Source organism: Argiope bruennichi, chromosome 3, assembly GCF_947563725.1.
Source record: "Argiope bruennichi chromosome 3, qqArgBrue1.1, whole genome shotgun sequence".
NCBI lineage: Eukaryota > Metazoa > Arthropoda > Arachnida > Araneae > Araneidae > Argiope > Argiope bruennichi.
The window spans coordinates 50,033,266-50,050,296 of NC_079153.1; the positions used below are offsets into that span (position 1 = coordinate 50,033,266).

Genomic DNA, 17,031 nt, shown 5'->3' on the forward strand with positions numbered 1-17,031 from the left:
TTGTATTAATGTGAATGAATATAATCAGCTGCTTTGTTATCACTACATTAAAATGTTTATGTAAGTTCAATTTTACTATCTAAATATATGTTTCGTAAAATTTTCTATTATTCCATTATTTTAATATAATTTTTGTAACAAAAGTAGTAATAGATACAGCTGAGATACAACTTTTTGAGTATCAGTGAGATTCGTATTTTTTTTTTCATTAATTTTCTTCAATAATAAAGCAACAGTTTTAAAGCAAACAACGCAAACTGAAATTTTTCATCGTATTCGAAATTTTTAAACTTTCTCATCTGTAAATAATATCTGTATTATTCTCCAAATAAATAAATAAGGCCCGTTAGCTGTAAAAATCTGTGTTAAATGTAAAATTTGTAGAAACTAAAATATTAACATCTTGTAAAACCTTTATTATCCACACCGTTTTCAGATGCAACCATTTCCAAAGACCCGTGCATTTTTCTCCCTTCTTGACTTTCGGAAACATTATTTTTGTCATCATTTTCCTCTTTTTTGTCTTCTCTGTTGCTTACTGAGCTGAAAGCTATTTTTTCTAAATTTAGAAAAGGCGATTCCACTAATAAGGTGCAAACAAGTGCTAACAGCATAGAGATACAAAGGAAACCAAAGAATTGCACAGCCTGAAATAAAGAAAAACAATTAAGTGCTGTTTCTTTATTTATGTGCTCTAGAAGTTCGTTTGAAGAGAAATTAAAGAGATCTGTACTTAATAGAGTAATTTGGTTGGAATGGAATGAAAAGAAATACAAAAATTTATTCAATTTACCTCAAGTTGTGAATTTGAATTTTTATTTATAATAAAGGTGAATGTACGTGTGCCCGTATGTTGGTTCTCTATAGGCCAGATCGTTTTATCTGGAGCTACTAAATTTAAGCCAGACATGCGTTGGAGAGTGAAAATGTGCACCGTAAATCAAGTATTTTTCAAAATTTTAATTAGAATTTTAGCTAATGAAAAAAATATGCTAAATTTTGTTTATTTCTTCGTGGTGACGTTTGAAAATATTGAAGCATAAAAATCAAATTAGTAAGAATATTAAGTTAATATAAGCAAAAAGAATAAAAATAGAAACAAAAAAGAAATTATGAATCCGGCCCGAAGACTTTCTGAAAAGTCATCCTCGGGCAGGATTCAAACAAGGGATTTTTTCTGTGAGGGATCTGACTTTCGTCCAACAATATTGACTTCTCGTGACCCAGAAACCCCCTGAAATTGAACATAAAAATGATTTTACATCATTTTAAAATAAAAAAGAAATATCTTTTCAATAATATGGGTTTTTTTAAGATATAAATTTTTCTACTTTTAATCGTCTTTAAAATATATTTTAAGTATATTTTTCAACAATGTATTTGACATAAAATAAAATAAAAATTTAAATTGTGCAAGCATGTTACGTATGGATGAAAAAAAATTACTTTTATCAAATATTACTATCACGCTAAAAAAAAACTCAAAAATATTTAATTAATTCCTATTGCAAATTAAATTTTGAAATGTGTATTTTTAGCATGTCTCTGTACGTAATAATATAAATTTAAAACATAAAATTTTCAAGAAAAATAAATGTTAGACCAAAGTTTTTGTATATTTTAAAATATCTTTTCTTTATATTATCTCAATAATTAAGCGTGATTTAAGATAAACATAGTTTAATATCTATATGATATCGAATTGGGTCCCATCACTTAATATAGCCCTAGTGTTGCTTCAAACGGGACGTTAATATAACCAAACCAAACCCATCACTTAATAAACAGTAGGTATTAGACAGTCACATCTAATTGAAAAAACGGTCTGATGGAAGCAAAAAAATATATATATATATTATTTTATGCAGTTTGAGTCGATAAATATTCGGATGAATTAAGAGCTTTATATTTTTTATACAATACTCACGGTCCTATAAATCATATTAAGTAAATTTTCTTGAAATACGGACATTTTAAATAAAAAGAAAATTCCAATTATATTGCGACTAGAACTGAAGGAGTTATGAAAATTTTGAATATTACTTTCGTTCAAAAATTCACGAATGAGGTATTGAATGCCTCAACGAAGATACGCTAAACAGCATTCAGAATTTCCCGACGACTGATTAGTTTAAAATTAATATTGATTTCTCTAAAACAATGATAATCAAAACTTCATAATCTCATCAAATTTGCTCATAGAAGATAGGAACCTTTTTATATTATTTATTTATTAGGAAATGGAATGTCTAAAATATTTCACTAAATATGATTCCTTAAGAACTGAAAAGACTGTATAAAATTAAAATTTCATAATTTTTTTAGACTTTTATTGTCTAAAATAAAATATTATTATTTACGTTATTAAAATGCTTTTAAAACTAAAATTAAAAACTAATTTTAAAAGGAATCTGATAAATTTTTTATTGAATAATTCTTTGAGATGTTGTAGAAATTATATATAAAAAAATGCTCTATAGTACACATATAACTCCAATGCTCAGGGATTTTGTTTTCTATATTCATATTTTTAAAACATATGTTTGGTTTCAGTAAAAAAAAAAGCTTTTGTATTAATTGAAGTTGAATCACATCAGCTTCAATTTATAGTTCACAGTTTACAGGAACTGATAAACAAATTAAAGAGATACATAGTACGGTATAAGGTTTTCTATAATGGTACGAGTCATATAACTATCAATTTCACACTTAAATATGGTTTCACTGTTCTAACTCCATTTTATTAGAATGTTTCAGTACTGCAAAAGACAACTTGAAATTGGAATATGGGTTGAGACAGCACTAACACTAAAAACTCATTGTATCCATATACGTATACTGAACAGTTGTAAGGTTATTAAGATATCTCAGTTTTAATTTCTATTACGATTAGATATTTAAAAGGACGTCGTTAGGGAATCATGAACGTCAAGTTATGCATAAATAATTTAATTGAAATAAAATGCAACCAATATTTCTGATGAACTATTAGGTTGTCAAATGCAGCTAGTTTAAAATAAGTTGAAGTATGAGAAGTATGAAGTGTGAGTATTTTTACATTTTGTTATCGAAAATTACAAATTTGCCCGACAAAAGCATTTTTTAAAGGCTAAGAAATATTTATCATATTTTTGGATATAAACATGAAGAGTATAAGAAGAAGAATAAGATGAGAAAGCCCATAAAGATAAGTAGGAAAATGTTTAAATATGTATTACCTGAGAATAGAAAAAAATTACGAAGATGGAAAACATAGCGAATAACGAGAAAAAAGTACATCGAGGGTAATACAGTAAAGAGGAAAAAGTATGGATAAATTATATTTGAATATAATTCAATAATAATTATAATAATTTGAATATATTTGAATAATAAGAAGGAAAATTATCTTTCATTACCGAAAGGTATGCGAAAAATAAAACCGTATCATTCCATTTTAGTTCTGTTTTTCATGGATTTTTTTTCATAATAATAAATAAATAAATATTTTTTATTGAAAACACAACATACTAATCACTAAAACTTAACATATATGAATTATTTTCTTAATCTGGAACAGCATAGTGCTCAGATTAGGACTAGATAAATTTACTTACTTATTTCGCCTATTTAAAAGCCGTTTCTGGTGTAAAATAATCATAGTCTATATAAAATGTCTAAATTCAGTAAATTAGATTTAATTTATGTTTTCTTTAGAAAATTGTGAGCTGAAATTTTCTTTTGTCATGGTCTTATTACAGAAATCATATACTTATTTTTTTGCATTTGCAACGCAGTTGATCTTAAATCTGAATTTATTGGATATGACATGAATATAAAAGCAAATTCTTGATTTAAATTGAATGGAATAAAAATATTTATTTTTTTAAATTCTGGATGTTTCTTGCACTAAGGGATCATCATATGCCACTCATAGATAAATGAAATATTGGATCGCATTTAAAAATTGAATTAACTAATTCTTTGAGAAGAATAGTTTTTTTTATCTTTGCATATCTTTTGGAAATGATGCTCAGTTGTCTTGGTTGTATCACGTTGATAGCAGGTCAAGAATATGGCGCCATCCTGTTAAAGACCCGGAATTAGATTATCAGTTTTAAACTGAAGCTTTATGCATTGTCTAAAGTTCTGTCTAGTTTAAGTTTTCCCTTAAAATATGTATATACCTTTGGTACTTATAACAAGCTTTTTTTTGTGGTTTCTAAGTACTTAAATATTTAGAAAATCATTTAATTCTGCAGTAGCCTTCTGCTTGCTCTACAGATGGAAAGAAGGAGTAGCTGTTGGACAGCTACTCTTTTAAAATCTTGCTAGGCTTATATATGGGTCGAGACTGAATAGCTGCCAAAAATCCTGAATTTTTCTCAGAATTTCTTAAAGATATGTAATAGAATTGGAGTACCATCAAACACTTTTCGACATTCCTCAAAATGTCATGAAAAGATTTCATCCGATATTGTTGTCTTTCACTGTTTTATGGAAAATTGTAGAAGGCATTTGAAGGTCATGTCTCGGAAACATTATTACAGACTTGTTCATTCGATTCTTTGTCGTATGACGTCAATTTCAAGAAGGAAATAATGAAAAAAAAACACCTTATCAATTATTGGATATCCTGAATTTAACGATGCTTCATAACAGTTTTCTGTACGGATCATAGATTGAATGAACAGATTGTAGCATTTTAGAAGTGTATTTAGAATTTTTGTTAGGAAATGTAAGATAAATATTTGAATAAGAAAAATCATAAATAAGAATAGATTTTTGCAATATACTGATTGCACTAGTAAAGAAAAACATACTCACCATATGAAGATGTGAAAATTCTTGGGTTGATCTGAAGTTGGCCATGTAGAAATGTTGAAACATGGGCTCAATGAGATAAGTGAGAAATACAAGCTTACTCAATGGCATCCAAACTTTCCATGATAATATAGTATTTAAGAATCCTTACATAAAGAAGAAAATATATTATTAAAGAAAGAATGATAAATCTTAATGTAATGAATTTTTTTTTTATCAAGGTTGAAATTTAATTTGACAACAACACTATTTAATGTCATTAAAATTGTAAAAGTAATGTTATTATGTATTTTATGACTAGAAGTGGCTAGAGCTTCTGAAATTTACATGATGAACTATTAATAACATGAACTTTCCGAAACGTTATGGTATTAACAGTATCATTATTTTTTTGCTTACTTAAGATCGATGTTAAAGTGAAGGACATAGAAATGCTTATAAACAAAGATACTGATTGTTTGATTTATTGAAACTGTATAATCCTTCCAATGACGTGTAGGGGAGTTAGGGATAGACTTTATAATTCATTATTTTTGTTAATGGAAAGGTTTAAGAAGGCATTTTTGTCACATAATTTTTTAAGTTCTTTCGGATGATTAGTAAATCGAATCTAAATAAAAAAAATTAAAAAAAAAACATTTTTGATTAGTACACGAAATTGTGAATCAGAAACAATCCCATTTTTGTCATTAATATATTTTGAGTCACAGAAAGGTAATACGTGACAGATAAATTAATTATTTGAGTGAAAGACACTATATAAAAACTAAAGATGAGCAAATGAGACCTAAAAATAACTTGAAATTGAAAATTACTATACAAGTTTTAAACATGATTTGAAATAACATATGTGGTTTTATTTTTTGCATTAGGAACATGTTTGTCTGTGGGGATGGATTGTTAATTTATCGATCTTTCAGATTCATTCTGAAGTACTTTTGAAATAAAATAAAACAGATTAAAGGAAATTAAAAATTTCTAATCTGTATAGCGTTATCCCAACTGGCGTAGAAAAATTCAAGCATTTGCGTTACCGTAACTGGCGTTGAAAATTCATGCATGTGCATTGTATTCTGATTTCAACGGAAGCGGACTCGATTTAAATTATTTTTAGGTTAGTTGTATGCTTTTGTAATTAAATTGTATTTATGTTAGTTTAAGTTCATCGTTTTTTAAGTAATTTTTTTTACCTGTTTCCGACCGATTATTTTAATCGATTCTGTTTATTTTCTTAGTGTTTGATGCATTTAAAATTAAACATTGTTAATTAATAGACCTGTTCAAGATGAATCTGAAAAAATTTTGTTGACAAATTCTCGAGATATTACATAAATTAAGAAAGATATTCTTTAGTACCCATAAGTTTTAAATGCTCAGTGACTCTGTTTTCAGTAATCACATTATTAAAAAAATGCTTTGTTTTAGTAAAAAATATTATTATATTAATTGCAGATTAATCATTTCCACTTTAACTTAAAGCATAAATTCTACGGGAGCTAACAGAAAATTAGAGAGATACAGATTACGTTATGACTGCATGCCTTTATAATATTCTGAGTGAATTGAAATTTGAAGTTTTAAAATATTTCAATGAAGAAGCTATTAAAGTAGGAATTACATAAAATAATTAATTATTAAAATTTTAACGAGCATTAAGATTGGCGAACCGGCTGGTCGTCAAAGGAGGCTAGTTAGTTTATATACGGCTTACTTTAGCAGACTCTAGTAACGGCTTTTTTTTTTAAGTTTGAGAATTCATTGAAGAATATTGTAGTTTGAGATCCTTAGGTAAGCAATATCATTTCGGAATATGAATATATAACCTACCTCCTTGCCTTGTGATACAGCAAAATGTCATCCATGCTATTCCTGCAGTAAATACTACTTTGTATACAGCTGAGTAAATGAGAGTATCAAGGAAAGTGGCAGGACGCACATTGAGCCAAATGGCTGTAGCGAAAATAATCATTCCACTTGAAAGAATTGCAGAGATCCAGCCAACTACTAGAATTTTCTGAAAAAAAGAGAATGAAAAAAAAAAAGAATTTAAGTAATTTAAGTACAAAAAATGACTAATAAATGCGCAGGATATAATAAAACAGTTACTTATTATGAAAGTCTTATTTTTAATAATTTTTGACGACGTTATTCTCTAAAGTTCGAAACACATTTAAATGGTATTCTTAAATCATTCTGCATCATTAATAATGTTTTGTAGTACTTTATCAAATTGGATTAGCAAAAATTCAAAAATACCTTTCGAGTTTATAAATATTTTATATTTATTGCCTCAAAAAATAACACATTATGGAGATAAAAGATCTGAAATAGATGATATGCGCTAAGGAAGATTGATTTAGCTATTTGAATTTGAAATGAGTCTGATGGATCATTTGAATTGCGGTAAGTAGGATATTTCATTCGGGAAAGGATACTTGGCCGTTAACATATGTATACAAAATAATTTATGTTAGATTATATTATTTATGACTCTATTGAATAATTTTTGCTAAAGTTCAGGAAAGTTATAGAAGGTACCTGTTTACTAAGATGACATTGTAGTTTGAAGTAAAATTTATTCTTGTTTTATTGATCTTTACTTTAAAGTTCATGAAATCTATAGTGAATAAAAACAGGAAGGATTCAAAGCAAATTTGATGCTTGAAGGAAGGAGTTGGAAAGATTTATAAAAATAAACTATTCTTTATGAAGGTTTATAATAAATACTTGGATAGTCGTCAATATTTGTAATCTATACTTATATAAAGCTCAATGTGTGTGTGTTGGCGCTCTACAGGCCAGACCGTTTGACCTACAGTTACCAAATTTGGTACATGTATAACTTGGAGGTCGGGAGTATGCACCTGGGGCTCCTTTTTTTGAACTTTTAGTTAGAATTTTAATTATTAATTAAAAACTAACTTTCCCGCCAAAAAAATCTTTTCATTTTCTCCACCGCCAAATGAGTAAGGGTTCAGTTTTTTTCCCCAACAGTAATGAGGCGAGGCATAAGATTTGTCGGTTGATAATTTCAAACGATTCTGTTTATTTTCTTAATGTTTGATGCAATTAAAATTTAACATTGTTAATTAATCCATGGTTCAGATTCATTCTGAAGTACTTTTGAATTAAAATAACACAGAATAAAGGAAATTAAAAATTTCTAATCTGCATAGCGTTACCTCAATTGGCGCAGAAAAATTCACGCATTTGCATTACCATAACTGGCGTTGAAAATTCATGCATGCGCATTGTGTTCTGATTGTTGACAACTATTTTCAATGGATGAGGAGTTGATTTTAATTATTTTTAGGTTAGTTGTATGCTTTTGCAATTAAATTTTATTTATGTTAGTTATATATTTTTTGTATATGCTTTTAGTTTTAAGTACATCGTTTTTTAAGTAGTTTTTTAACCTGTTTTCGACCGATTATTTTAAACGATTTTGTTTATTTTTTTAGTGTTTGATGCATTTAAAATAAAACATTGTTAATGAATCGATCTACTCATGATGAATCTGAGAAAAGTTTGTTGACACATTCTTGAGATATTACATAAATTAAGAAAGATATTCTTTAGTGCTCATAAAGTTTAAACGCTCAGTGACTCTCTTTTCAGTAATTATATTATAAAAAAATGCTTTGTTTCAATAAAAAATATTATTATATTAATTGCAGATTATTCCTTTCCTCTTTAATTTAAAGCATAAATTCTACGGGAGCTAACAGAAAATGAGAGAGATACATATTACGTTATGACTGAAGGCCTTTATAATATTGTGAATGAATTATATGACTATCAAAATTTGAAGCTTTAAAATATTTTGATGAAGAAGCTATTAAAATGGGAGTTCCATAAAATATTTAATTATTAAAATTTTAACGAGCATTAAAATTGGTGAACCAGCTGGTTTATATTCGGTAACTTATGATATAGAATTTTAAAGTATATTTAAGAAAGCATAGATTTTAAAATTTGTTTTTAAAACTAAAGATATGAAGCATATTTTATTTCTTTGCGATGCATTCCTGCGTCGCTTCATCTGCACTGAAGATGTAAACATTTGCATTTTAATTTGTGATTGACCCTTCACCAACTTTGTTTTAACATATCTTTGATAGTTTTCATGATAAAATTCTGAAATTTTGTACATGACCTTATTAAAGTGTGGGGCACATTTTACTCATTAAGAATTTTTTTGCACGGGGTCCGTATAAAAATTTAAATTATATATATTTTTAAATTTTAATCGATTTCGTTACTTTTTGCACCTTTTTTTATGCAACTTTGTAACTCACAGTGTATGTCTGTGATCAATATTTAAGGAATAAAACCCTCGGTCAAGGTTTTTGAGACACCCTGTATATAATATGACAAATATTTGAAATTGAGTTTTTAAACAAAACATTTGTAATATATTTGCATTATTATGGTATTCGAAGAACAGTTTATTTCTAACAGATCATCAATTAATACCTGTAAGCATTTCGAATCCTGTTATCCGCAGGTATGTAAAAAGTATTACCGATTCATATAAATCAGGAATCAGTATATTTTCCATACTCATGTTAACATCTTACCTTTGAAAGTTTTATTTGTGAATTCTTGACTAAAATATACCCTGTAAAAACTCCAATAAAATACGGTCCTGCTCTAGAAAGAACGTTTGCGTAGGAGTGCACGAAAAAAACATATTCATCACTGAAATATAAGTAAACAAACTAGTAAGATTTCATGAGAAAATACAAAGGAATACTCAAAGATAGCGAATAAAAATCTAAAATTTTCGAAAATAAGTAAATATCAATCATATTTATTCTATCTTTAATGTTTTCTCTGAAAGTATACATTACAATTTTGAAAAAATACAAAGCAAATGTAATTACAGCTTATGTATGTAGAAATTAATTAAAAAAAAATTTGTTTAATATGTTTCGTTAAAATTTGCTTCTAATAATATAATAAAGGGAGAAGCATGAAAGTTTGCTGTTAGCTTTTTGCAAGCTTTTCAGCAACTAAATGTTGCACCACTACTATTTCCTTCTTCAAGACCCAGAACTTGGTTAATAATAATAATAATAATAAAAAATGAAAACAGATAGAGCTTGTTTATTTAACGCTCTTCAAAGTGATTACACTATGTAAATACATATTATTGCCACCATTCATATGTAAATATAGATTACATACCGCTTTTCGGTACATTCTCAAATGTCTCCGTCGCTCTACTTTTTCGAAATTTGAGAATTTTCATCCATCATCCAAACTTTGCGAACTTGGAAAAACTCACACGGTATAAAAATAAGGGAACAAATGGGTTTTGAAAGTATTGGAATGTGACATTCTGACTAGTAATTTGAAACAAGAAAAAAGCTTACGAATCAGCATAGCGCTTATAGAAATGTGCCATACAAGACTTGATCTTCACCACGATGGGAAGTTTTGAATGTCTATTAGCATAAATGATGCGCATGTGCTGTACGTATTTGAATTGCATGAAATCTAATCTGCTATAGCCGATAATATACGAGAAAAGATATAACTCAATTATTTTGAAAATATTTAAAATATTCTGAAACTTTTTTTTATTGTAGTAGTTAATATATACGTCATATGAGTAAATTTCTATTTCAAGGCCATTTATCTTTGAAATATTCAAATATAAATAACATTATTTAATATATGAAATATTTTTAGTATAAGTTTTGTTTCGCAATTATCTAAATTTTTATTACGCGAAAACTACTTTTTATCACCGAAAGATACTGCAAATTATTTTCCAAGCAGAATGATGTTAATATTTTGGGACTAGGGATTGCAATACATGTATACTGGGATACCGAATACCGGTATTTTCAGCCATTTGTACAATTTTGTCATACCGGTATTCACAAGTTTAAATACCGTTTTTTCGGTATTTACTAGAAATCTTTTAAATTGTCTCCACTATATGTTCACGTGATAACACTTAAATACACGTGGAAAAAAAATTGAACTAAAAGTATCTAATAAGGGAAATCCACGGTCAAAGGTGAATACCGGAAATGCGCTTATCGTTCCGCGTCTCACTTCTTTTAATGAGATGGAATCGTCGAAATGTTGACGAACAATATGTGAATCATCCTAGGAGGAGGGTCAAAACTATCCTATTACAGCTCCGAGCAATACTGCACACGGGCAAGATTCGTAGTCTGATGATATTCGTGTCTGTGAAAACAAGGTTGTAGTTGTGAAGAAAGTGCGTATTATTTCGATATTTTTTAAATTGGTGAGTTTGTTATTCACATTGTATTTGCATATCATACTTTAGGGATCAAAATATTGTTCAGATTTATTATATATATATATATATATATATATATATATATATATATATATATATATATATATATATATATATATATATATATATACTCTTAAATAATAACCCATAATAATCAATAAGAATAACTTAAACAGATAAATAAGAACATAAAAATCAGTTGATAATACTTCGGTTTGGTTTCATTATTTATATGATGAAAAGAATATGGTGACACAATGTAAAAAATGTTCAAGAGTTATTAAAGTGAACGGAAGAAGTACAAGCGGACTCCATACACATTTAAAAACGAAACATGATACAAATTTGTTAAAGAGGAAAGAATCTAAAGGCGACGAAGATACAAATTTAAGCACAGTTTCTAAGGCCAAGCCATCAAATTATTTTGGAAAAAAAAAAGGTAATTTGGATGAAACTATAAATAAAATGACAGCATTAGATGGTTTGCTATTTCGAGTGTTTTGCACTTCTACTGAATTAAGAAAATCACTACCCGCCAGAGGTTTTAAAAATCTACCAACATCAATAAACACTATAAGAAGAACTGTTATAAATTAGAGTAATGGTGTTCGAAATTCTTTGAAACACGAGCTATTACAATTAAAAGTAAATGGGGAAAAATTTTGTCTTACATTTGGTGAATGGACAAGTGTAAGAAATAGACGCTTTTTAAATATAAATATTCAATCAGAAAATTTGTTTTCGAATATAGGACTTGCACATGTCTCGGGAAGTAAGCCAACCGAAAAATGTGTGGAAGTGCTTAAATCTAAATTAGCGAAACATGGATTATTCCTGAACGAAGATATTGCATGCGTAACGACTGATGAAGCAGCAGTTATGAAAAAAGTGGAAAGTTTATTGGTGCAAATCAGCAATTGTGCTATGCTCATGGAATTCAATTAGAAGTAATAGATGCATTATCTCCTAATGATGAAACGATTTTTGAAACTGAGAAATCCAATCCCAAAAGCAAAAATCAACTTAAACCTGCAAACTAATTTTTCAGATAATATCCAAACCTGTATCAGCTCTACTTCCAATAAAACTGGCTGTTGAGGCATTATGGCGGAGAGATTCTAATTTATTAACAGCTAATGCAACAATAAATTTAATGTTGCAGTCATTGAAAGAGCAGCACACATCACTAGCTGAAAAATTATATATTACATTGAAAATTCGCACAGAAGAAAGGCATATCGAAATAAGAAATGTCTTACGGTATTTACATAATTATAATGATTTTAAAAATGGAAAAAGAAAAAAAAAGGGACTAACCAATTCAAATCTGATCAAGTTTATAGTAATTTTTTTTTTTAATTTTTACCCTCAAACCTATTCACATTCAGAAGAAATCGGTACAGTTATTGAAGATTATGATGACACTAATGTCGATAATGAAAAGGAATTGTCTCTCGAACAAAAATTAGAATTAGCGGTAAATAAAAAAATTTCAACGAACCAAAATACAATACAGAAATCAGCTATATCAAAAACCATCCGACGAGAAATCGATTTATTTGAAAACGAATGATTTAGGGGTAAATATTGGAAAAAGTATATCGCGCATTGCTTACAACAGTACCAACTAGCGTAGATGCCGAAAGAGCGTTTTCGACAGCTGGTAATTTTTGCACAAAATTGCGTTCCAGGCTTAATGACAGTACAATTGATGCATTATGTTTTTTTAGATCACATTTCAAAAATTTGTAATAGTACCACAGACTGATTAGTTATATTTACATTTTTTTTATGATTTAAATAAATAAAATGTTCTTTTTTGTGATTCTTTATATACTGTTATAATTTATAAGTTACAAATTATTTTTACTGATATTTACATTCTCTAATAAAACTGGAAAATAAAACAAAGAAACGCCTGTGTTTTTTTTCTTTTTCTAAAATTTCTAATACCGGTATTAAGATCTAAAAAAATACCGAAAACTGGTATTGAACTTTTGATCCGATATTGCAATCCCAAATTGGGACTTAGCAGATTTCCCCAGAAGCGAACAGAAAGGAGTAATGTTTGATGTCTTACAAGAATGTAGCTCACAAGGTTAGAAAGAAAGCAAGTATTTCCTTTTACAGGAATATTTCAATATTCCTGTATATTGCTAATTTCAATATTCATGTAAATTGCTATTCAATATTTATATTGAAAAAGCAAGATTCAACAAAGCAAATCAATACAATAACTAGTTTTGGAAACATTTCCAAAATTTCAATAAATTAAATGTTTAGAAATTATTGATATTTCATTCTATTTTTTAGTATGAATATCGGCCAGTTTTTATCTGAATTATTTTTACTATTTAAAATGGAATCAAAAACCTTTTAAAAATAGATAGGTATAGAGAAATGGAGCATTCAGATTTTTCTTCGTAAAATAAAGAATAAAAATGTAGCAATAAAAACTCAATTGAATTTCAAATCATTGCAAAGGCAACTTCCATTATTCAAAATGATTTTATTAATATATAGATCATATTTGTATACGATATAGTTTACAGTTTTGTTGCAAATTTATTTAAAATGAATGTACATTCAAATTTTATTCCATATAATAAAGATGGTTTAAAAAGCAAAATTTTGGCATTGCGTAATATTGTTGCACGTAGAACTCTACGAACTTTAGGTAAAGTTTACAATTAATGGAATTTGTAGTTTGAATAATATATTTAAATATTGTGGTGGGATGAAGATCATTATGATCCATGTAATGGAAGCAAGAGGACGTATGTTTTCGGGAATATTTCTTTAATGATCACATTTCACACAAAACAAACACAAATACGAAAGACAAGACATTAACGCACGCACACCTTAATAGAACAGCATCTTGTCTTATTAGAATGATAATCGCAAAGCACTATGGGATGCGTATTTAATTAGGTATCGCCATCTTTTATCGAAAAGAGAAGATAGGGTAATGCAAATGCTACAATGTTAAAGTTTTAATACGTTTTCTAACTGATTTTGTATGGTTATATATTTTCTGAATTTCCTTACTGATCCTTTTGAAGAAAATTATTTTTTATATCCTTGTTTTAAATTTATTATTATATATGAATTTCATTTAAAATCTGACGACAAATTTTGAACATGGCTTTAATCATCAGTTTTTTTTTTCGGAATCGAAACAAATACTATATTTGGCACAAAATCAACAAAATTATTATAAGTAAATTATTATAATATTTAGTATGAAATCAAAAAAGTTGTTGCAGAATTTTAACTTAAATTAATCATAAATTATACGGTAATAAATATTTAAAATTTTTATGGAATTTTGACTTTAATTTGATTAACTAACATTATTTAATTGAAATTAATTTAATTGCATTGACTGAAATATAGCTATCAGATGACTTCCAAAAGAGAATGCTCATTTATCTACTATTTCAGATTTTATAATGTATTAATTATTCATGAAATAAATTGAATAGCGAATAGTTGTTGTATTTCAAACATTTATATTTGAAGACAGCATAATACTAAACAAACATTGCAGATATTACTTCAAGAAAGTTTATTTAAATTGTAAATATCTTCTATCAAACAAAATATATTTTATTACAAAAGTGTTAATTGTATAATGCATTAAATACAATTAAAGCTGTTCTTTATTTTGATTTTGAATGCAATGAATTTTGAACTATACGATATGCAAAATGAAAATATCATTACGAAATTTATTCTAGATATTGTTTGCTTAGATTTTGGTAAATTATATATAAAATATAAAATAAGAGATAATATAAAATGCAAAATAGAATACTTATAAACATATTCTGTTGTATAAAAATGTTAGCTTAGCAATAAAAAAATAAAATAATTTTCCAATATATTGAATATAATTAGTTTTTGTAATTTTTAAATGAATTCCTTTTTATGTTTTTTATTGAAAACTGTTTTTAAAAAAGACATTATTAAAAGTATACAAAACTCACTTACTCAATATTCAAATGTGTCAATACAATTGTTGGAGAAAGATCGTGAATGTAAGTCATAATCCCAGTATACGCAATCGATAGCAAAATAATAAAAATATTTAGAGCAAATCCAACTTTTTCAGACCTATAAAATCAAAATAATAATAATTAGAAATTTTAATAAAGAGATATCTTATATTACTTTGCGGAAGATCAATTATATTTATTTAGTTTCCTTACTGCCTTTGTTATTTTTATAAAAATTAATGTAATTTAGTTAATTTATTCTTAATGTTTAATTGGTGATTATTTTTATTGCTTTTGTACACTTGATTATTCTCGATGACAATGTATTATTTTAATATTTTTCTTGATTTATTCTTAATGTCCAGTTCATGATTATTTTTCTCGCTCTTTTTAAAGTTTTGACATCTTGAATGTTTTCGATGACATTATACTATTTTAATATTTTCATAACTTGATTATGAATTTAATCTGTTACTTTTATTTTATTTTGATATTATACTCGATTTCTGGATTGATATTAATACCATACTGGATTTGAGAAAAATATATTTAAAATAACGAATATTAAATTAAATAATAAAATGTAAGGAATAATTAAAATAAAATAAAACAAAATCAAAAATCAAAACTTATTTTTAGTGCGCTAAAAGGGTTTGACTTTAAAATACTATTGAATATTTTAATTTTTAGCATCATATTTTGCTTTTATCAACTAATAATGTATAGTAGATATCATTGGATTATTTTTAGATATTTCTTTATTTTATTTCTTAAATATTAGTTTACTACGTGTAAAAAATATTTTTTAACCTAATGCCTGATGTAATATAAAGAAAAACTAAAGTCATAATATTTAAATTTAAACGATATGCAAAAGTTTTAACAATAGTTTTAAGTAAAAAAATATTAAAGAACACTGACGTAAAGAATTTGTGACATGTGAAATTCGTAAAATAATATTTCATTCTTAGCTGTTCTTTAAAAAGAAATCACTAATATTTACAAAAATTTTATTTATTGAGATATTTTTCTAAATGTTTCGTTTGAACTAAATGAGAATGTTGTACATCTTGAAAGGTAAAACATTAATTTCAATGCTTTAACTTATTTAATAAATAAAAGTGAAAATTTCTCATATAATTAAGAATTTTAAAAAGAGCCTTATAATATTTATTATTAACATTAATTAATTATTATTAATAAGATTATGTAATTTACGTATTATAACAAAAATATGCAACATATCGATATTAATTCATCATCGAGATATTGAATTTAATCTGTAAAATTTTAATTCGCTTTAAATATTTCTGATTAGAAAATACTCTTGGTTCCCATTTGCTACCTGAAATTATTTCTATGAGAGAAGAATTAAGAAATTTTATGGAAAAAAATAACACATTTTATAGAGATTAATGAATGTCTCTATTCGTAACGTTATTTTTATAATGTGAAATATAAATGGAACAATATATCAATAAAGTTATCATTGTGAAAGTGAGTTGCCATTTCTGACAGAGTGATTTCAATGCTTGAACAGCTGAACTACAGCATACTATGTTTATAACTGAAATGACATTGAAAAGTACGTGAAACATGACTATTGTATAAACGACATAAAATTTCAACAATTAACTTCCATTTATGTGCAATGTCTCTGAACGTTTCACATAAACGGTTGCAGTTTTGCAATTAAGACCAAACAACCATTGTATATATTTTAGATTTAGATTTAAAAGTTTTCTTAAAAATTGTAGTTTGAATCAAAAATTAAATCAACACTCATCAGACAGCATATTTTTAATTTATTATTCAATTTTGTAAGAAGTGGATCCTTAAATATAATCTTCTTAAAGTTAGTTCCATATTGCGTAACTTTGTCGAAATTGTTTCTGTTTTGCCTTGTTCAATATTTACAATAGACAACTGTTTTATTACCAAATT

At 26.7% G+C, this 17,031-nt stretch overlaps 1 protein-coding gene across 1 annotated transcript in view; it reads right to left on the bottom strand.

Annotated features, from left to right (window-relative positions):
- Positions 1-223: 223 nt before the first annotated feature.
- The window catches only part of LOC129962681 (nose resistant to fluoxetine protein 6-like), a 39,404-nt gene continuing 22,596 nt past the window's right edge, over positions 224-17,031 (bottom strand). Inside the window, exons 12-16 of the mRNA XM_056076589.1 lie at positions 15,083-15,205; positions 9,384-9,504; positions 6,631-6,817; positions 4,807-4,949; positions 224-647 (exon numbers count right to left, since the gene is read on the bottom strand). Coding sequence (XP_055932564.1) covers positions 396-647; positions 4,807-4,949; positions 6,631-6,817; positions 9,384-9,504; positions 15,083-15,205 — 826 coding nt within the window. The 3' untranslated portion in view covers positions 224-395. The remainder of the gene's footprint in view (positions 648-4,806; positions 4,950-6,630; positions 6,818-9,383; positions 9,505-15,082; positions 15,206-17,031) is intronic.